The sequence below is a fragment of the Cebus imitator genome, unplaced genomic scaffold (assembly GCF_001604975.1).
Source record: "Cebus imitator isolate Cc_AM_T3 unplaced genomic scaffold, Cebus_imitator-1.0 Scaffold38, whole genome shotgun sequence".
Taxonomy (NCBI): domain Eukaryota; kingdom Metazoa; phylum Chordata; class Mammalia; order Primates; family Cebidae; genus Cebus; species Cebus imitator.
The window spans coordinates 9,682,476-9,704,860 of NW_016107353.1; the positions used below are offsets into that span (position 1 = coordinate 9,682,476).

Genomic DNA, 22,385 nt, shown 5'->3' on the forward strand with positions numbered 1-22,385 from the left:
GTCTCACAGCCTGGAGTGCAGTGATGCGATCTATGCTCACTGCAACCTCTGCCTCCTGGGTTCAAGCAATTCTCTTGCCTCAGCCTCCTGAGAAGCTGGGATTACAGGCACCCACCACCACAACCACCTAATTTTTGTATTTTTAGTAGAGACAGGGTTTCGCCATGTTGGCCAGGCCGATCTTGAACTCATGATCTCTAGTGATCCGGCTGCCTTGGCTTCCTAAAGTGCAGGGCTTACAGGAGTGAGCTGCCGTGGCTGGCCCCTAAGAAATTTTGATTATTCATGTAGGAAAGGGAAAAATACACCTAGCTCCTGTGTATCTAGTCACTGGTTTTGGTATTTACCTATTTTGATAACCTGTTTTTAATTTGGATCACCTGGATACTCTCTGTATATTTTTAAGAACTAATTCTTTTTAAGATGTAGAGAAGTAAGTTCTTCTATAGAACAGGAATTACTATTTTAGGTTATAATACAATACTTGGTGTGAGTCATAAGCTAACCTCAGTTTTCATGGTTTTCTAAAATAAACTCATTTAAAGAATGTGTAATGAGAAGTGTCATATTTTAAACTACCCCATTTTATTATTATTTTTATAAAAACTTATGGACTTACTGTTAACACAACTCAAAGGACAATCTTATAATGGTAGAAAGTAAAAGTTCCCACCTAGGGGAAACCTCTCTTAAATTCTTGCGCATCTTCCTGTATTTTCTCATCAGTGGGATCATGCTATGTATGCTATTCTGTAGCCTCTTATTTTCACTTAATAGAATAGCAAATTTCAGCATGAAAAATATTAGAATCAATTTAGAATTGTTCCTGGATAAACTTTTTCTTTTTTACTGAACCAACTCATTTGAAACCTTGGTGATAAGTTTCTTATATTTCAAAGGAAGGAAATAATTTCTAGGAGTACAAATATTTAATTTCATGGAGATTATATGTGGATCTCTTGGAAAATTTAATTTAAGGAATTGCCATTTTAAAATATATATATTTTATATAATTTCCAGGGTTCTTGGATTTCCCCACAGCCACCATCCCAAAGCCCATCTGTGATAATGGTAGAAAGAAGTGGGATGTCTGTAGAGTGTAGGTCCTGCTTCTAGAGACTTGAACACCTTGTTTTTGTTTGTTTGTTTGAGACAGAGTCTTACTCTGTTGCCCAGGCTAGAGTGCAGTGGTGTGATCTTGGCTCACTGCAACTTCTGCCTCTTGAGTTCAAGCAATTCTCCTGTCTCAGCCTCCTGAGTAGCTGGGATTACAGGTGTGAGCCACTATGCCTGGCTAATTTTTGTATTTTTAGTAGAGACAGGGTTTTGCCATGTGGACCAGGCAGGTCTCAAACTCTGGCCTCAAGTGATCTGCCCTCCTCAGCCCCGCAAAGTGCTGGGATTACAGGCGTGATCCACCATGCTCGGCCCAGTTAATTTTTTTGAAATAAAAAATAGCAGTAATAACATATATACTTATATTTGAATGACAGTTGATTAAAGCATGAACATATTTATGTTCTTGAAAGTTTTAGTATTGTAGGGTTTTTCTTAAAATAATACATTTATATATTAGAACATTCTCAAACTTGTAGTATGTATGTATTCAAATTTCTTAAAATTGTTGTCTACAATTTTTTCCCACCATTTTCAATTTTAATGAAATCACAGAATCTTAATAAGCCATATTTAGTCACAGTGCTATGAATCATTTGTTAATAAACGTTTCCATTGTTACTTTATATGTCTGCTCTCTAAAGTTTCAAATAAAAGCTGATTTTAGATTCTTAGTTATTAATGTTCTAGGGGTATTGCCAAAAAAAGCTACATGTCCTATATTCTGTGCCAGTTTCTTAAATTAGAATCTTGGATTGCATCCTCAGCGTGTCACTGTAGTGGTATTGCTGGGTTGCTATGATACGGTGCTTGTTCTATAATTTGTAGCATGAATCCTATATGAGATCTTACTTTAGATTTCAAGTATGTTAGCAGCAGTAATTAGGGATGTTTTCCCCTAAGGAAAATTACAGCTATGAAATTATTATTTGTTACAAATGATACCTGCTACTTCAAATTATTTATTCTTAAATATAGAGGATTAACATTGAACAACTTGAAATAACTTGGTTGTCACCTCAGAAGTTTAGTTTATCACTGACTTAAGATGGGCAAGAAGAGGAAGGGTTTATGATAATGAACATATTAAGATTTCAGTGTTCTTTTACTTGGTATTTGATATCTTAAGAGAAATGAATATAGACTAGATTTTCTGGGAAGATACATTTGAAGCAGTATGATTAAAACCACATTATAGGGGAAAACTACAAATTATTGTATTGCATTAAAAAATGTTTGGTGAACTGTTCTTAAAACCAACCCTCTGTGGCCATCTTAATAAGCTATTATTACTACCTCTTTTTCATTTTAAGTGTTGGTTTTGGGATTTCATTTACATGTTCCTTGAAAATTTTTATTAATTAATTTAGCGTTATAAATCATAGGCACCATAAAGACAAAACTAGTGGATTCTGTGTTGTATACTCTTTGGTGGTGGAATGAAGTTTATGTGATTATTGGTCAGTGGCATTGCTGCAATTGATCTTTAAACTTTTACTCTCAGCAATGTTTTGGGTATTTGATATGAAAGTATTTTAGAGACCAGAACTAGACTAAATTTTAAAAACAGCTCTATTAAGATATAATTCATATACCATGTAATTCCCCATTTAAAGTATACAATTCCATGGCTTTTAGTACATTCACAGATATGTGCAGCTACCACAGTCAATTTTGGAATAGTTTCATCATCTTAAAAAGAAATACCATGTCCTTTAGCTGTCACCCCCTATTCCTTTAGGGATTCTCTAAGCAACCATTAATTTACTTTCCATCTCTAAATTTCCCTATTCTGGACATTTCATGTGAATGGAATAATATAATATGTGGTCTTTCGTAGTTGGCTTCTTTCATTTACTCGCATAATGTTAAGGATTTATTCATGTTATAGCATGTGTTAGTGCTTCATTCCTTTTTGTGGCTGAATAGTATTCTATTGTATGTTATACCACATTTTATTTACCCATTCCTCACTTGATAGACATTTTGATTGTTTGTACTGTTCAGTTATGAATAATGCTGCTTTGAACATTTGTATACAAGTTTTTGTGTGGACATACATTTTCATTTCTCTTTTGTATACACGTAGGGGTGGAACTGCTTGGTCATAAGGTAATTCTGGGCTTAGTCACTTGAGAAACTGCCACACTTTTTTCCATAGTGGCTGTACTATTTTACACTCCCACTTGTGGTATATGAGGGTTCTCATCGCTCCACATCCTTACCATTACTTGTTATTTTGACTTTTTGATTATAGCCATCCTAATGGATGTGAAGTAGTATCTCCTTGTGGTTGTGATTTGCATTTCCCCAATGACTGATGTCTCTTTTAACATGCTTAGTGGCCATTTGTATGTCTTGGAGAAATGGCCCTTTAGATCCTTTGCCCACTTTTGAATCGTTGTCTTTTTATCATTGAGTTGTAAGAATTCTTTATATATACTTGATATAAGTCCCTGTGTCTTTTCACTTTCTTGGTGGTGTCCTTTGAAGTACAAACGTTTCAAATTTTGATTAAGCCTAAATTTTCTTTTTTCTTGTTACTCATGCTTTTGGAGTCATATCTAAGGATCTTTTCCCAAATGTGAGGCTATGAAGATCTACTCCTATGTTTTTTCTCTAAGAATTTTGTAATTTTAACCTTTACATTTAGGTCTTTGGCCATTTTGAGTTAATTTTTATATAGGGTATGATGTAAGGATTCAAATTCATTCTTTTGCATGTAGCTATCACATTTATCTCCTCACCATTTGTTGAAAATACTTCTTTCCCCATTAGATGGTCTTGGCTCTTTTGTTGAAAATTAGCACATGGTTTTATTTCTGGATTCTCAGTTCTATCCCATTGATCTATATGTCTGTTCTTGTGTCAGTACCACACTGTCTTGATTACTTGTTTTATGTAGTAAGTTTTGAAATGGGATAGCATGAATCTTCCTAGTTTGTTTTTCATTTTCAGGATTGTTTCGGCCGTTATTGGGTCACTTAAAATTGCAAAGATTAGGTTATTGATTTAAGATCTTTTGTGCTTTCCTGTATAGACATTTATAGCTATATCTTTCCCTTAGAACACGCTTGAGTTTTGGCATGTCTTTATTTTCATTTGTCTCAGCATGTTTTTTATTTTGTTTTAGGTTTCTTCTTTGACACTTTAGTTATTTAAGTATAATTTAATTCCCACATATTTGTGACTTTCCCAGAAATGTTTTAACTTCTCTTTTCTAAGAGATGAGGGTCTCACTGTGTTGCCCATGCTTCAGTGCAGTGGCTGTTCACAGATGCTGTAATAATACACAGTGGCGGCTAACTCCTGGGCTCAGTGGGATCCTCATTGCCTCAGCATCTCAAGTAACTGAGCCTACAGGTACGTGCTACCATGCCCCCTTCTCCTTTTTTTTTTTTTTTTGAGACATGTCTCACTCTGTTGCCCAGGCTAGAGTGCAGTGGCACGATCTCAGCTCACTGCAACCCCAGCCTCCAGGGTTCAAGCTGTTCTCTTGACTCAGCGCCTGCTGTAGCTGGGACTACAGGCGCACACCACCATGCCTGGCTAATTTTTCTATTTTTAGTAGAGATGGGGTTTCACCGTGTTGGTCAGGATGGTCTCGATCTCCTGACCTTGTGATCTACCTGCCTCTGCCCCCCAAAGTGAGTGAGTGTAGTTTCCCCCATCTGTGTATATATCAGAAGCCTCTGATCCTCTTCCTCAGAGAGGTGCAGCTTTGAGTATGTCCAGGCACCTTGGGATGACAGTGGTTTTGGCAGGTTCTCTGTCTTTTCCTGACCGTACTTCCAGCTGTTAAGTTCCATTGATTTTCAGCTGATTGCTCAATTGTTTTCAATAATGCTTTGGTGCACACATTGTTCTACAAACTAATCCAATCAAATCCAGGCTCCTTTGAAGGCGTAGTTCCCAAGGTCAGTATGTGGTATTTGTTCTAACAACAGGAGGCCTCCATGCTTCTGTTTTTTTTTTTTGTTGTTGTTGTTGTTTGTTTTTGTTTTTTGTCTCTCCTGAACAATAACTGGCCTACAGTTTAGTCTGTGTCCTCATTGAATTTACAGATCTCCCCATTATCTTTCACCAAAACCTCTACTGTTCTTAGAGCACCCTTAGGCTTGAACATTTTTTAAAATGCCCTGTTGTAAAGAAGTCAGTTGTTGTGGTACTTCTCCCCCCAAGCAGAATCTCAAGAGTCAGGGCTCTGAGCTGGGGGTAGGGACAATGGTATGCTTCTCTCTGAAAGCCTGCTTTAGGAGCTGAGCAGTTGGGGGAAGTGGGAGCAGTAATCTGAGGTCTTTTTGGCTTGCCTCCTCCAGTGTGGAATCAATACTTTATGGGCCAGAGCTAAGGTAGTTGAGGCCCCAGTAATTTTAGCAGTGCTGCACAAAAGGTAGAGCCTCTGTAGCATGTGTGGAGGTTGGGCAGAAGAAAGGAGGCCTGCCTTTCAGATGCACTTGTCTAGAACTTATCCTCAGCAACAATAAGTAGCTGTGGAAAGGATGAGAAATGCCGATGTGTCCTACTCCTTATCTAAAGATGTCTGGGAGCTAGACGTAGTGGGATCCATGTGTCCTTGGCTGCACCTCTTTGAAGTGGAGTTTCTCTGTAGCTGAACCAAGGGGGAAGGAGCTGTCTTGGTTAAAATACAGTCATGTGCTGCATAATGATGTTTTGGTCCATGACATGGTATATAGGATGGTGGTCCCATAATACTACAATGAAGCTGAAAAATTCCTATCCCCTAGTGATATAGCTTTAACTCATAGCACATAACTCACGTGTTTATGGTGATGCCAGTGTAAATAAACTGACTGTACTGTCATATAAAAGTATAGCACATACAATTATGTGGAATACATAATACTTGATAATAAATGTTACTGGCTTATGTATTTATTATACTATTTTTATTTTATGGTGTACTACTTATTAAAAAAAAAAGTTAGCTGTAAAACAGCCTCAGGCAGATCCTTCAGGAGGTATTCTAGAAGGAGATGTGGAGATATGAAAGACAGTGATGTGGATGATCCTGACCCTGTGTAGGCCTAAGCTAATGTGTGTTTGTGTCTTAGTTTTTAATTGAAAAGTTTAAAAAGTTAAAAAGTCTGAAAAATAGAAAACGTATAGAATACTGATAGAAAAAATATTTTTATACAGCTGTACGACGTGTGTTTTAAGCTATGTTATTGCAAAAGAGTCAAAAAGTTAAAATTTTAAAGTTTACGTAAGTAAAAAACTTACGGTAGGGGGAGCATCAGGAGCCTGGGCTTGGAGGGGGACTTTACTGATTGTTTTAAGAAAATGACAGACAAGGGGACAGGCACAGTGGCTCACACCTGTAATTCCAGCACTTTGGGAGGCCGAGGTGGGTGGATCACAAGGTCAGGAAATGAAGACCATCCTGGCCAACATGGTGAAACTCTGTCTCCACTAAAAAGAAAATACAAAAATTAGCTGGGTGTGGTGGCACATGCCTATAATCCCAGCTACTTGGGAGGCTGAGGCAGGAGAATCGCTTGAACCAGGGAGGGGGAGGTTGCAGTGAGCCGAGATCATGCCACTGCACTCCAGCCTGGCAACAGAGTGAGACTCCATCTCAAAAAAAAAAGAAAAAGAAAAAGAAAATGGCAAACAAACCAGACATGGGGGAAATCGCCAACTTTGATAAGGCCAAGCTGAAGAAAACGGAGACTCAGGAGAAGAACACTCTGCCAACCGAAGAGACCGTTGAGCAGGAGAGACAGAGTGGAATTTCCTAAGAGCCTGGAGGATTTCCTGCCCCTGTCATCTTCAAGACCCTAGTCCTGTTATGGAGAAAGAGCCACCTGCGAGATGGACATGAGTCACAAACTGCACTGTGAACCTGGGCACTCTGCGATACCACCGGTCTGTGGGTCTCTAAAGGAACCCCCAATTGGACTGTCAAATTCTCTGGTTTGTCCCAGAATATTATAGAAAATAATTTGTATGAATAATGAAAATAAACACACCTCATGGCAAAAAGAAAAAAAAGTTACACTAAGCTAAGGTTATTACTGGAGAAAGAAAATGTTTTAAATAAATTTAGGGTAGCCTAAGTGTACAGTTTATAAAGTCTGTAATAGTATACAGTAGTGTCCTAGGCCTTCACATTCACATTCACTCACCACTTACTCACTGACTCATCCAGAGCAACTTCCAGTCTTGTAGGCTCTATTCATGTTAATTGTCCTGCACAAATGTGCCATTTTTAAATCTTTCATATCATATTTTTTACTGTACCTTTCTATATTTGAATACACAAATACCATTGTGTTACAGTTGCCTATAGTATTTAGTACAGTAGCATGCTTACAGGTTTGTAGCCTAGGAGCAGTAGGCTCTACCATAAAGCCTAGATGTGTAATAGGCTGTACCATCTAAGTTTGTATAATATATTCATGATGTTCATGCATGACTGTACTACTAGCTCTTGCTATTCTAACCGACTTTTCATAGCTATTCCTTAGTAGATGTTTTTTGCTATTTGCCCTTAGGACCATTTCACAGGCTGTAAATGGCTGTTTTAAACATAACTTCTATCAGTTGCCCTGGTGAGTAGGTCTGTGGAACTTCTCTCCTTGTCTTATCAGAAGTTGATCTCCCTCTGGACTAGTATTTTAGCTTTTTTTGTAGTAGTAATTAGTACCTTCGCCTTACCTGGGACTTCATAGCTTTCAGGTATGTAATCATGCCAATAAATCTGAAAACCTAAGAGGAAATGGAAAAATTCCTTGAAATAAACAACTTTCTGAAACGGACACAAGAAGAAACAAAAATCTGAATAGTTATATATCTATTTGACTAAATCCTAATTTAAAACCCCAACGAGGAAATTAAAAGAAATTATAGACCAATATCCCTTATGAACATACATTTTTAAATTGTATATAAAATCTTAACAAATTGAATTTAGAAATATATAAATAGAATGAAATATTTTGATCATGTAGGATTTATGCCAGGAATGCAAGGCTGGTTTACATTCAAAAAATGATTTGTTACATAAATAGAATAAAAGAAAAATTATCACTTCAATATAAATAAGGAAAATAGAAAGTTCCTTGTCTGTATAGTTGCCTTTTCTTTAGTACTTTTCTATGCAAATTCTAGCCACCTCAGTAGCCCTGATTGCCAGTCTTTATTTTGCTCATTAAATCTGCTTGTTCTTTTAGGGTTTCTTTTTCCTGTGCTTTCTCTGTCAGAAGAGCCCTAGCAGATAGGAGCTGGTGCAGTGGTGGTGCTTTGTTTTCCTTCACACAGGCATCATAGTTCTGTATTACCTGTCTTCCAGTATCTGAAAACAATTGTTTTCTGTATTTTGTTTAGCTTTTAGTAGTTTACACTAAAAAGTACGTAGGGAGGGTTAGTCTGCTGGAAGAAGTCTTGCCCACACTTTTTGTCATTCTTACCCAATACCCATTGGGTAAGTGATGTGTGACATTTCATGTATAAATTCATGTACACTGTTTATACATACTTACATTTTTCTGTTTACCAGTGTGGTTGAATATCTTTTCATATGATTATTGGTCATTTATGTTTCATGTGATCTTTTTTTCCCATAGATTTTGGGTTTTTTCCTTAATGATTTGTAGGTGTTCATTTGTACCTTCTGTATACCAATTTCTTTGTCCACATTTAGTTTTTTTTAATTCTCTTGGAACTAATTTTTTTGTGTGAAGGAAGGATCTAATTTTTTTTCATATGAATAGTTGGAATAATTTATTGAATTTTAAATATTTCCTACTAACTTAAAACCACCAACTCTGTTATATAGTAACCTTTTGTATGTGTACACTGATATGTTTTTAAATGCCTTATTTGTTTTCCCCGGTCGTCTATGAATTCCTGCACAACACCATATGGTTTTAATTAGTAAATGTGGTAAGATGACTCTTCCCTTCTGCATCTTAAAAATCATCTTGGCTATTCTTGGCACTTTTATTTTTCCAGATGAATTTTTAAGAACAACTCTAATGGTTCTACCAAAATACTCTATTGAGAATTTAACCTGAATTACTTTCCTTCTGTAGATTCATTGGGGAAAACGTTGATTCTTCTCATCCATGAATTTAGTATATCTCCATTTCTTTGTCTCTTTCACGCATTTCAAGAATGTTTTATAAGTGTATTCATAAGAATGTAATTCTTGCTTTTTTTCGTTAGACTTCTCAGATTCCTTGCCCTTGGAACACAGTCACCATATTATGAGGGAGTTCAGACCACATGGAGAGACTGTATGTTGGAGGTTCTGGTAGTAGCCCCAGCTAGTCTGTCAGCCGAAAGCCATCAACTACCAGACATATGAGTGATTTGGCTTTCTCAAAATCCCATCCTCTATCTTTCTTGTCCTTTAGCTGAGGCCTTAGACATCATGGAGCAGAGATAAGCTATCCCTGTTCTGTCCTTTCTGAATCCCTGACACAAAGAAAGGTAGTTTTTTTGTTTTGTTTTTTAAGATGGGTTTTTGCTTTTTTGCCCAGGCTGGAGTGCTGTGGCATGATCACAGCTCACTGCTGCCTCTGCCTGCTGGCCTCAGGCAGTCCTCCCACATCGGCCTCCAAGTAGCTGGATCTACAGGTATGTGCCACCAAGTCTGGCTAACTTTCTTTTTTTTTTTTGAGATAGAGTCTCACTGCAATGCCCAAGCTGAAGGGCAGTGGCTTGATCTTGACTCACTGCAACCTCTGCTTCCCAGGTTGAAACAATTCTGCCCCAGCCTCCTTAGGAGCTGGGACTATAAGTGTGTGCCACACACGTCTGGCTAATTTTTTTGTATTTTTAGTAGAGATGGGGTTTCACCATATTGGCAAGGTTGATCTCAAACTCATGACCTCAAGTGATCCACCCGCCTCAGTCTCCCAAAATGCTGAGATTACAGGCATGAGCCACCATGCCTGGCTAAGTCTGGCTAATTTTTAAATTTTTTGTAGAGACAAGTTCTTGCTGTGTTGCCCAAGTTGGTCTTCGACTCCTGGGCCCAAGCAGTTCTCCTGCCTCAGCCTTCCAAAGTGTTGGGATTACAGGCGTAAGCCACCATGCCCAGCCTAATAGTTGTTTTAAGCCACAGAATTTTAGGATAATTTGTTACTAAGAATAGAAAATGAATACCCCAGGCATCATTATGCTTATGATTTGGCTTGTTTTTTAAGTCTTCCTATGGGAACACATAATCAGAATATTCTAATATAGTATGTGGGGAATAGTTTCTCATCCTGAATTAATAGGTATTTATTACTGTCTTATGTGCTTGGGGGAATTTATATTTATATTATATATGGTTTTAAAAATGTATCTGAGTTTGTAAGGCAGAGGAATAGACTCAGACATTGAAAATTCATCATGAGCACTATGCTTCTCGGGAAACTGGATTTATTCTCTTTTGAGGGTGAACTAACATCCCTGTGTGGTTGAGTATGAGGTTTCATTTTCCATGACATTTCTGTAGTCAGATATACGTAATACAGAGTTAAAACACCCAAACTTAAAGATCTCTTAATCTAGTTGTATGGTCTTCCTATGTAAGTTTCATAAATTGACATTAAAGAATGTAATGTAAAACTTCTTTGCAATATTTTCCTAAAGATTCTAATTTACTTCAAAAAGTTCTTACAAAGTTTGCTAATATTGAATGAGTCACTGAAATAAGCCAGGCTGTATACTCAACTATGTAGATTTTATTATTTCTCTGATATTTTAGATTTATATAAATATGAAGTATACATACAAGTGCATCTCATTGTTCTGTGCCTCACTTTATTGCATTTCCCAGATATTGTGGGTTTCATTTTATTAAAACAAATGGAAGGTTAGTGGCAAACCTGCATTGCGTAAGTCTGTTGGTCCCATTTTTCCAATAGCGTGTACTCAGTTTGTGTCTCTGTGTCACATTTTGGAGATTTTCACAATATTACAAACATTTCATTATTATATCTGTTATGGTGGTCTCCGATCAGTGATCTTTAATGTTACTATTGTAATTATTTTGGGGCACCATAAACCACACCCATATAAGATGTCAAACTTAATCAATAGGCGTTGTTTGTGTTCTGACAGCGTCACCAACTGGGCACTTCCTGGTCTTTCTCCCTCTCCTTGGGCCTCCCTATTCCCTGAGACACAACAACATTGAGAGTAGACCAATTAAATAACTCTGCAATGGCTGCTAAGTGTTGACGTAAAAGGAAGAGTCTCACATCTCACTTGAAATCAGAAGCCAGAAATGATTATGCTTAGTGGGGAAGGCATGTTGAAAAGCTGTGATTGGCCAAAAGCTAGGCCTCTTGTACCAAATAGCTAAGTTGTGAATGCAAAGGAAAAGCTCTTGAAGGACATTAGAAGTGCTTCTCCAGTGACCACATGAAAGATAGGAAAGCAAAATAGCCTTATTGCTGATATGGAGAATGTTTGAGTGGTCTAGATAGAAGATCAAACAGCCATAACATTTCTTTTAACCAAAGCCTAATCCAGAACAAGGCCCTCACTTCAATTCTGGAAGCCTGAGAAAAGTGAGGGAGTTGCAGAAGAAAAGTTTGAAGCTAACAGAGATTGGTTCGAGAGGTTTAAGGAAAGACACCATCTCCATAAAATGAAAGTGCAAGATGAGGCTGCGTGCTGAAGTAGAATCTGCAGCAAGTTATCCAGAAGATCTGACTACGATCATTGATGTAGACCAATAGCCTTCTTTTGGGATAAGATGCCAACTAGGATTTTTTTTTCTTTTTCTTTTTCTTTTTTTTTTTTTGAGACAGAGTCTTGCTCTGTCATCTAGGTTGAAGTGCAGTGGCATGATCTCATCTTACTGCCTCCTGGGTTCAAATGATTCTCCTGCCTTAGCCTCCTGAGTAGCTGGGATTACAGGTGTCCACCACCTTGCCCAGCTAGTTTTTGTATTTTTAATAGACCACGGAGTTTCACCTTATTGGCCAGGGTGGCCTTGAACTCCTGACCTCAAGTGATCCGCCCACCTTGGCCTTCCAAAGTGGTGGGATTACAGGCATGAGCCACTGTGCCCGGCCACCATCTAGGACTTTTGTATCAAGAGAAGTCAATGCCTGGCTTCAAAGCTTCAAGGGACAGGCTGACTCTCTTATTAGAGGCTAATGCAGGTGGTGACTTTCAGTTGAGGCCAGTGCTCATTAACCATCTCTCAAATCACAAGGCCCTTAAGAATTATGCTAAATCGACTCTTCCTGTGCTCTATAAATGGAACAACAAAGACTGGATGAGAGAGTATCTGTTTACAGCATGGTTCACTGAATATTTTAAGCCCACCGTTGAGACCTACTGCTCAAAAAAAAAAAGATTCTTTTCAAAATTTTACTACTCACTTACATTGTACCTCATCACCCAAGATCTCTGATGGAAATGGACAAGGCGATGAATGCTTTCATGCTTGTTAACACAGTGTCCATTCTGCAGCCTTGAATCAAGGCCTAGTTTTGACTTTTGTCTTAAGAAGTACAATTGATAACACTGTAGCTGCCACAGATGATTCTTCTGATGGATCTGGGCAAAGTAAATAGAAAACCTTCTGGAAAGGATTAATCATTCTAGGTGCTACTAAGAACATCATGATTCATGGGAAAAAGTCAAAATACCCACATTAACAGAATTTTGGAAGAAATCTAACACTCATGAATGACTTTGAGGATTCAAGACTTCAGTGGAGGATGTAACTGCAGGTGTGGTGGAAACAGCAAGAGAACTAGAAGGTAGGCTTGAACTGCTGCAGTCTTATCATAAAACTTGAATGGGGCTGGGTGTGGTGGCCCATGCCTGTAATCCCAGCAGTTTGGGAGGCTGAGGTGGGTGGATCGCTTGAGTCCAGGAGTTGGAGACCATCCTGGGCAACATGGTGAGACCCCATCTATACAAAAAATACAAGCATTAGCCGAGTGTGGTGCTGTGCGCCTGTGGTCCCAACTACTCAGGGGGCTAAGGTGGGAGGGTTGTCTGAGTCCAGAAGGTTAAGGCTGCAGTAGGCTGTGATCACACCACTGCACTCCTGCCTGAGTGACAGAGCGAGACCTTGTCTAAAAAAAAAAAAAAAAAAAGGGAAAAAGAAAAACCAAACTTGAATGGATGAGGAGTTGCTTTTTATGGATAAGCAAAGAAAGTGTTCTTGAGATAGAACCTATGGTTCATGAAGATGCTGTGAATTTTGTTGAAATGACAGGGGATTTAGAACATTACATAAACGTCGTTGATAAAGTGGCTGCAGGGTTTAAGAGGGTTGACTACAATTTTTTAAAGAAGTTTTACTGTGGGTAAAATGCTGTGAAACAGCATCACATGCTACAGAGAAGTCTTTCATGAAAGGAAGAGTCAATTAATGTGGCAAACTTTTTGTCCTCTTTTAAGAAATTGCCACAGCCACCACCAAACCTTCGGCAACCACCACCCTGATCAGTCAGCAGCCATCAACACTGAGGCAAGACCATCCATCAGCAAAAAGATTATGACTTAGTGAAGGCTTAGATGATCATTAACGTTTTTAAGCAATAAAGTATTTTCTTTTTTCAGATGAAGTTTTACACCCAGGCTAGAGTGCAATGGCGTGATCTCGGCCCGCCACAGCATCCGCCTCCTGGGTTCAAGCGACTCTCCTGCCTCAGCCTCCCAAGTAGCTGGGACTACAGGCATATGCCACCATGCCTGGCTAATTTTGTATTTTTAGTAGAGAGGGGGTTTCTTCATGTTGGTCAGGCTGGTCTCGAACTCCTGACCTCAGGTGATCCACCTGCCTTGTCCTCCCAAAGTGCTGGGATTACAGGCATGAGCCACCATGCCCAGCTGCAATAAAGTATTTTCAATTGGGGTATGTATATGTATTTTAAGACATAATGCTATTATACTCTTAATAGACTACAATATCGTGAAAACATAACTTTATGCACTAGGAAACCAAAAAATTCATGTGATTTATGTTGTTGTAATACTTGTTTTATTGCAATGGTCTAGATCCAGACCTGCAGTATCTCTGAGGTATGCCTCGTATACTTTGAGGACTTTTGTAGCTCTGGATCTTTCCACGAAGAATCAACTTTGGAAGTCACATCTGTTATGACCTATCCTTGGAAGTCATGTCGTATAACTTCCAAAATCCTTTCTTCCCTAGAAGCAGGCTATAAGGGCCAGCCTACATTCACAGGAGAAGTATATTAAGCCTTGAGAAGTGTCAATCTGGGGACAAATTTCAGAAGTATTACACTCCCTTGTTCAAATTCCATGCTTATAGTACAAACAAAACATTAACTTTTAAATTAATAGGAAACTTAATTATGGTTATAGAAAATAAATGATATCAACTTTGAAAATGTAAAAGTGAAGTTTAGTGAAAGAAGAGGAGAAACTGTGGGGCACTTACCTTTCCAACTTAACTGTTACTCCCTCATCACTGATTCCATTCATACTGATTCTTAAAGATCTCTGAATTGCCTATTTGCACATGCACTGATTGGAATGCACTCTCATCATTCTTCTTCATTCTCTTCAGAAGCAAAGATAATGATCAACCAAACATGTACTATAGTACAAGTGTAGTACTTGTACTATAAACATGGAATTTGAACAAGGGAAGTTTTGTAAATACGTAATGGTTTTAGGTCAATGTACTTCGATTCTCTAACAGCAAAGTATATAATCATGTTTAATGGTCCTGATATTCTTGAAACCCATTAAAGATTTTCTCATCGGTTCATGTTTGGATGGTCATTGTCTTTGTTTCTGAAGAGAATGAAGAATGATGAGAGTGCATTCCAATCAGTGCATGTGCAAACAGGCCATTCAGAGACCTTTAAGTGTCGGTATGAATGGAATCAGCCATACAAAAAAGGGATTAATAGTTAAGTTGGAAAGGTAAGTGCCCCACAGTTTCTCCTCTTCTTTAACCTTCACCTTTACATTTTTAAGGTTGATATCATTTATTTTCTATAACCATAATTAAATTTCTATAATTTATAAGTTAATGTTTTGTTTGTTTGTTTTGAGACAGTCTCGCTCTGTTGCCAGGCTGGAGTGCAGTGGCGAGATCTCGGCTCACTGCAACCTCTGCCTCTTGCGTTCAAGCAATTCTCCTGCCTCAGCCTCCTCAGTAGCTGGGACTACAGGTGCACACCACTACACCCAGCTAATTTTTGTATTTCTAGTAGAGACGGGGTTTCACCGTGTTGGTCAGGATGGTCTTGATCTCTTGACCTCGTGAACAGCCTGCTTTGGCCTCCCAAAATGATGGGATTACAGGTGTGAGTCACTGCGCCCAGCCAAGTTGTTTTTTTTTTTAAGGGACGAGGTCTCACTCAGGCGCCCAGGCTGCTGGTATGCAGTTGGCACCATCATAGCTCACTGCAGCCTCAGACTTCTGGGCTCAAGGGATCCTCTACCTCACCTTCCTGAGTAGCTGGGACTACAGGTGTGTACTACCATGCCCGGCTGATATTTTTTTCTTTTTTTAAGAACAAGGTCTCACTATTTTACCCAGGCTGGTCTCGAACTCCTGGCCTCAAGTGATCCTCCCACCTGAATCTCCCAGGTAGTTGGGATTACAGGCATGAACCACCATGATCAGCTTTGTGATTAATTCTAAAAGTGAAGTCAGTGGATGAGGTTTATATTGTGTGTTTGTGTAGGTTCCAGAACCACAAAATATAGTTGTTTCTTTTCTTGTAGTTTTTTAGTTTTTCCTGGAGTTTCTAGTTGTCTCCTTTTTATTCTTGTACCTTTAACATATTCTCAGTTTCTCTCTCAAATCTTCACGTAATGAGATATTCTATTGACCCTGCCTAGAGATCACTCTTCTGGGGCCCTCTTTTCTCCTGCTGTAATCTAGCCCACTTGCTCTTTAGTCTTTTACTACTTTGCTATGTTGATTTCTCTGTTCCTAGAGTCCATTCCTTTCTTTTTCTCCCTTACTGCTACGTTATATCTCAGATAATTTCCTAAGAAAGGTAGTGAGGATGGTAAATTTCTCAAGTATTTGCATGTCTAAAAATACCCTTCCTGAACCTCTGTACTTAATTGATAGTTGACTAGTTAGAGTTCTAGATTCCATTAGAATTCTAATAGGATAGCCCCATTATCTTCTGGCATGACTTTTACTGATAAGTAATTCCATGGATATTTAACCTCTGATTCCTTTGTGGGTGACTTTTTTTTATTGTTATTGTTGTCTAATCTGAAAACTTTTATTTTTTTCTGCTGAATTTTCAGTGATGTATTAAATTATCCCTTTGGAATCATGTTTTTCTGTGTATTTGGTTTTATGTCATGTTGTGGTCATTCCTTGAATGTCTGGTGATCTTTTACTTTGCATTAATATGTTTGGATAAACAAAAAGTTACTGTAAGAGTTGGTTGGGGTTGATTGATTATCTGGTTTTGTTTAGAGTAATTTGGCCAGGGAACTAGTTAAATGCTAGAAGAAGGTAGGAATCCTTCTCTGGCACTATTCAGTTTCTTTAGGAAAGAACCTTCTAATTTTCTTTCGCCTGAAGCCTGAATGCTTAACTGTCTTTTGGAGTGGGATAGCAGACTCTTTAGCAAGTCTAGACTTTTATTTAATCCACCTATTTCAGTTAATGTCTTCCTCTGTTTCCCTAGATATTTCTTAATCTTGAGCTAATCTGAAGTTTTGTAGGACCCTTGTCTGTAATCCCCCTTCTGTTTATTCTAGGATGTGACTTCCTCTTAGTTTTGCCAGTTACCACTTCACCTGCTTAAAGTTTTCCCTGAAATTTGTGGAAGTCTCTTGCCTAAGGGCCTGTTCTTCTGTTCTCTGTTATTGTGGGTTTTTATTTTTTTTTGGAGGGAGGGGGTCTACTCTCATTTTAGAGGGAAGGGGAGAAAAACAAAATTGCCATTTTTAACTAATATGTACTGTGAATTTTTTAAGTGGGTAAGGATTTAAAATACAGCTTTTAAAGGAACATTTGATATTTCAAAAACAGTAGTCTCATACTTGTTCACCTTACATTCTAGGTGGTTTAAATCCTGGCTTGAGTACAAATTTGCTTTATGATCTTGGGCATGCTGTATAATGTGAGCTCTTGCAGTACTTTACATTTTGTAAAGCAGTGGCTTTCAAACTCTTTTTGACTGCAGACTATAGTGAGAAACACATTTTATTTCACAACTTACATACTTCCATGACATAATATCCTTATGTGCAATACACTCTGATTTTTTTTCCTTAACTCTGGTTGTGACCTGGCTTGCAACCTACACTTTGAAAAACAGTATACGAGAGCAGTATACTTCTTAAAAATGTGAGCCAGGGCCTGGTGCAGTGGCTCACACCTGTAATCCCAGCACTTTGGAGGCAAAGGTGGTGGATCACAAGGTCTGGAGTTTGAAACCAGCCTGGCCAATATGGTGAAACCCTGTCTCTTCTAAAAATACAAAAATTAGCCGGGCATGGTGGTGGGTGCCTGTAGTCCCAGCTACTTGGGAGACTGAGGCAGGAGAATTGCCTGAACCCAGGAGGCGGAGGTTGCAGTGAGCTGAGATTGTGCCACTGTACTCCAGCCTGGGTGACAGAACGAGATTCCATCTATAAATAAATAAATAAATAAATAAATAAATAAAAGCGTCAGCCGAATATTGAAAAAAAAAATAAGAATTTAGGAAAAACCTAGCAGGGCTTTTGTGAGTTTTAAAAAGTTTGTTAATAATCCTGAAAAAAATAGCAGGGCTTTTGTGAGTTTTAAAAAGTTTGTTAATAATCCTCCAAAGATGAAATGCTGCCTTTCCCTAGAGTTATCTTGAGTCTCCCTTAGCATGAGGCCATGCAGGGATTTTTACAGTGATGAGAATTATTTAGTGAGATCAAGTAGCAGTCATAATACATTGAAATACAGTTTAAAATGTGCTTTAAAAACACATATTTTAGCCAAATTTAAATTAATTATGTATTTAGCAAAGCATATATATTTTTTAAAGATAATTTCTAGATTGTACAGTTTGTTGTACCTTTTGTAATATTCATGCAGAGCTTTTTATATTGTGGATTTAGTGACATTTTCTAGAATAATGCTTTTTAAAATTTTTTTATCTTTTATTTTTGGAAGAATGATTTTAATAAATCCTTAGCTGTGTTGCTGAAGCAATGACTACAAATTGATACTGCAGGTCATTACATATATTCTTAAGTGTATAGTCAAATTTCCTTGTGGCAACATAAAGACTGCAGGCATTTGAAATTGTTAAACATGGTATACCATGATAGTAGACAGTAGTCTTAATTGCTCCTTGGTAAATACTTGGGAAGATCAAAATACAGTTGGCCTTCCATATCTGTGGGTTCCACATTTGTGGATTCAACCAACCCTGGATCAAAAATTCTCCAGGGGAGGGAGGAAGAGTCTATACAGAATATGTACAGACTTTTTTTCAGGTCATTATTCCTTATTTAATATAGTACAACAACTGTTTACATAGTATTTACATTGTATTAGGTATGAGTAATATAGACATGATTTAAAGTATACAGGAGGCATTAGATAGGTTAATGCAAATATTATACCATTTTACATAAGGGACTTAAGCATCCTCAGATTTTGGTATCCGGGGGAGTCCAGGAACTTGTCTCCATGGATAATGCAGATCAACTGTATACTTATAGGTTTATGTGTAGGCCATTCTCCTCATTTAAATAGAGATCATTAGGACCTTAAATACTCATCCCTTATTTACTCACTTATTTACACATTTTGGAAGAAATCAGTATCCATTTAAAACAGATATATGTCATCAGTTTATCAGTTCAAGAAAACCTCGTTGCCCAGGCTGGAGTGCAACAGCACATTCTGGGCTCACTACAGCCTCCACTTTCCAGGTTCAAGCGATTCTCCTGCCTCAGCCTCCCAAGTAGTTGGGATTACAGGCATGCGCCACCATGCACAGCTAATTTTTTTGTATTTTTAGTAGAGATGGGGTTTCACCATGTTGGCCAGTCTGGTCTCAAATTCCTGACCTCAGGTGATCCACCTGCCTCAGCCTCCCAAAGTGCTGGGATTACAGGCATGAACCACCACACCCAGCCTATGTGTTCTTTTTCTTACAGATTGTTACTCATGTTTATGAAATACAGCAAGAAGATAGGCTGATCTTTTTTTAACCTATTTATATTTTCTGCTCGTTTTTCTCATGAGAAAATTCAGTGTTACTGTTTCAGAAATGTACCTGAGTTGGGTCATATTAAACATCTACAAATGCAAAATATTTCATCATTTTTTAAATAATGAAAACCATGATTACCATCTTTTCTTACTAGGATAACTACTATAAAAATGTTTTTGACCTATATAAAAATGTTGCATGTCTTGAACCTACAAGTAGGCCAGCCAACAGTAGATGATAGCAGCATCTCTTCTCTCATTTAACCGTTTAGAGTTTGGCCTACTCTTCACAACCGTTTTTCCTTAGCTGGCAAGAAACTTAGTAAAACAAACAAACAAACAAAAAAGCTCTTAAATATAGCAGTCACATACCCTTGTAAAACTTTCTTGCATTTAATTCTCATTTAATTTTTCTGTTTATATTTAATCTTGTAAGCACTCTGGAATTCTTTTTGATTTCAGATTGTGTGGAGAGTAGTCAGTATACATGTGGTAAATACATACTGTGGCGTAGTGCCTTTTCCATTTTGCCTGATAGCATTACTTTCTGTGTTCTGTATCTTGCCTTCTCAACTTGCTTGGAATCTTTTGAAGGCAGGAAATCATCTCTGACTTTCAGAATTTGCTTTAAAGGATTGTTGGAGACTTAAATTAGTACATATAAAACACTTAGAATTGTCTTTGGAATGAAGGAAGTACTGACGTTAGCGCTAGTACTGTATCTTAATATGTGGCACAGCAGACTGCCCAATAGATGTTATATACTTATGGGAAGGGTGTAATAGGAAAAGATCTTTCTGTACCATAATACCTAAAATAATCAAGAATTGGAAACTTCTGTTTTAACCCAGAGCCAATGGAGTTATAATATTAACTGCTTCTAAATACATCTAATGTTTGGGAAAATTCAGTCGTGACCTGTCCCACCTAAGCATTATGCAATGCTGGGATGTAATTCTGGGGGAGAAAAAACAAAAACAAATTTAAATGCATCTTTAGGCTAAGGAATGGATTGCTGAATGCATACGCTATGAAAAACATAAATTTCTTTTTGGAGGAGACCCAAGATTTAGGTGCCCAGAAAAAGTGTTTTTTAAAAAATATGTGACATGTTCTTAAACCTAATATGATTATGCTTAACGATGGGGCTAAGTACTGAGAAGTACATCATTAGACAGTTTTGTCATTGTGCAAACATAGGGTATAATTCCACAAACCTAAATGGTATATAGCCTACTATACATCTAGGCTGTAGAGTATAGCCTATTGCTTCTAGGCTGCAAACCTGTATGGTGTGCAACTGTTTTGAATACTGTAGGCAATTTGCAAAAGTATTTGTGTACCTAAACAAGAAAAGGTACAGTAAAGATACAGTATTATATGGGACCACCATCATATATGCGGTCTGCTGTTGACAAAACTTTGTTATGCAGCCCGTGACTGTTTTCCAATCCTGAAAGTCATTTTGTGTCTTCTTTTGTGCTAGCCACAGGCTACTTAAGTAGCCTGTAGTGTTAGAAAAACATACTTTCCATTTGTATTTCACTTGGAAATGCATGCACTCATATTCTTGATTGTTACCTCACTTAATCCATTTAATTCTACCATCAAGGTAGATTGTTGATTATATACCCTACCCCAGATACAAAGGAAATAAAAGGGAAATGCTGTGCTCAGCTAATAATCCTTGCCCTCGAGGAGCCTAAAATCTTTTGGTGGTCGATGAAAGAAACATTTGTTGAATATAGGCCTAAAGATAATGGGTACTCAAATATGCAGTTGAGGTTGTGAGCTGTATAGATGTTGAGGGATGGCAGATATCATTGTATTCTGACCTACCCAAGGGAAATTTGTGGAGAATGTGAGATTTAAGTTTGTTCTTAAAGGGTAAGTAGGATGTGGAAAGATAGAGGAGGAAATCCAGTAAAGCATTTCAAGTAGGCAAAAGTCCTGGGACAGAGATGTGGCCTTTAGAGAATAAGAGGGCAGGTTTTACTTTGAGGAGGTGGTAGTGGGAAGAAGGAGAGAATAGGACTAACTATATAAGGTGATCACATAATTGAAGTGGGATATTGTGTGAGTCTGTATTACTATTAGCATTAGGGAAAACGGGCTAAAAAATATTGTAAAACTATTAGAACGCAGCCTCTCAAGGTATAGCAACTATTTCGCCAAATCATTATAGAATTTATATTAATTATAAAGATATATATTATAAAATAAAGCTATATATTAAGGATATAGATATCTTTGAAAAGAGACAGCTATATAAAGATGTTACTGAATAACTGAGAGAACTCTGGGGATTTCCCGTACACTATGGATTGAGAAGGATTCTTATAGCCCACATAGTCAGCATCTCATTTAGTGTGTAGTACATACGTAAGCAGAGGTGTCCATCTTCTAGTTTTCAAACTAAGTACCAATATCAAGCAGACATCTTTTTGTTAGTTGAAATTAACTAAGTATTAGTAGACATCATGTATTAATTGAAATTAAATTCATATAACCATTTTAACTTTGAGGGTAAAAAGCCCCAGAAGATTTAAGAAAAGGAACATTCAAGATACAACTGATTTTGCAGAGAAGAAGCAGATTCTGCTTAGAATGACTAATGGCCATTTTGGGATAAAAAAAGGTAGTAAACATAAGACTGCTGGTTATATGTAGCATGTATGTCGGCTAGTGCTTCATTTTCACCCCCAATAAAATGAATTTTAATTCTGGGATAAAGATAACTGTTTAACATATTGCTTAGTATTAAAAATAGCTGCAAAGTTAATGGTCTTTTTTTTTTTTTTAAGGATACATCAAAATATTTCCATTTAAGTACAGTTCCATAAAAGGTGATCCTGAATCAGGGTGTGGTGACTCACACCTGTAATCCCAACACATTTGGTAGGCCAAGGTGGGTGTATTATTTTAAGTCAGGAGTTGAGCCTGGCCAACATGATGAAACCTCATCTTCACTAAAAAAAATACAAAAATTAGCCGGGCGTGGTGGTGCACGCCTGTAATCCCGGCTACTTGGGAGGCTAAGGCAGGAGAATTGCATGAACTTGGCAGAGGTTGCAATGAGCTGAGATCATGCCATTGCACTCTAGCCTGGGCATCAAAAACTTCACCAAAC

At 37.8% G+C, this 22,385-nt stretch overlaps 2 protein-coding genes across 3 annotated transcripts in view; both read left to right on the plus strand.

Annotated features, from left to right (window-relative positions):
* PPP2R5A (protein phosphatase 2 regulatory subunit B'alpha) overlaps positions 1 to 22,385 on the plus strand; it is a 64,002-nt gene that overhangs the window by 14,093 nt on the left and 27,524 nt on the right. The gene's annotated exons all lie outside the window — the stretch shown is intronic.
* LOC108301926 (thymosin beta-10-like) lies at positions 6,650 to 7,885 on the plus strand. Its single transcript, XM_037737433.1, has one exon. The coding sequence runs from the start codon at positions 6,744 to 6,746 to the stop codon at positions 6,876 to 6,878; it is 135 nt and encodes a 44-aa protein (XP_037593361.1). The 5' UTR covers positions 6,650 to 6,743; the 3' UTR covers positions 6,879 to 7,885.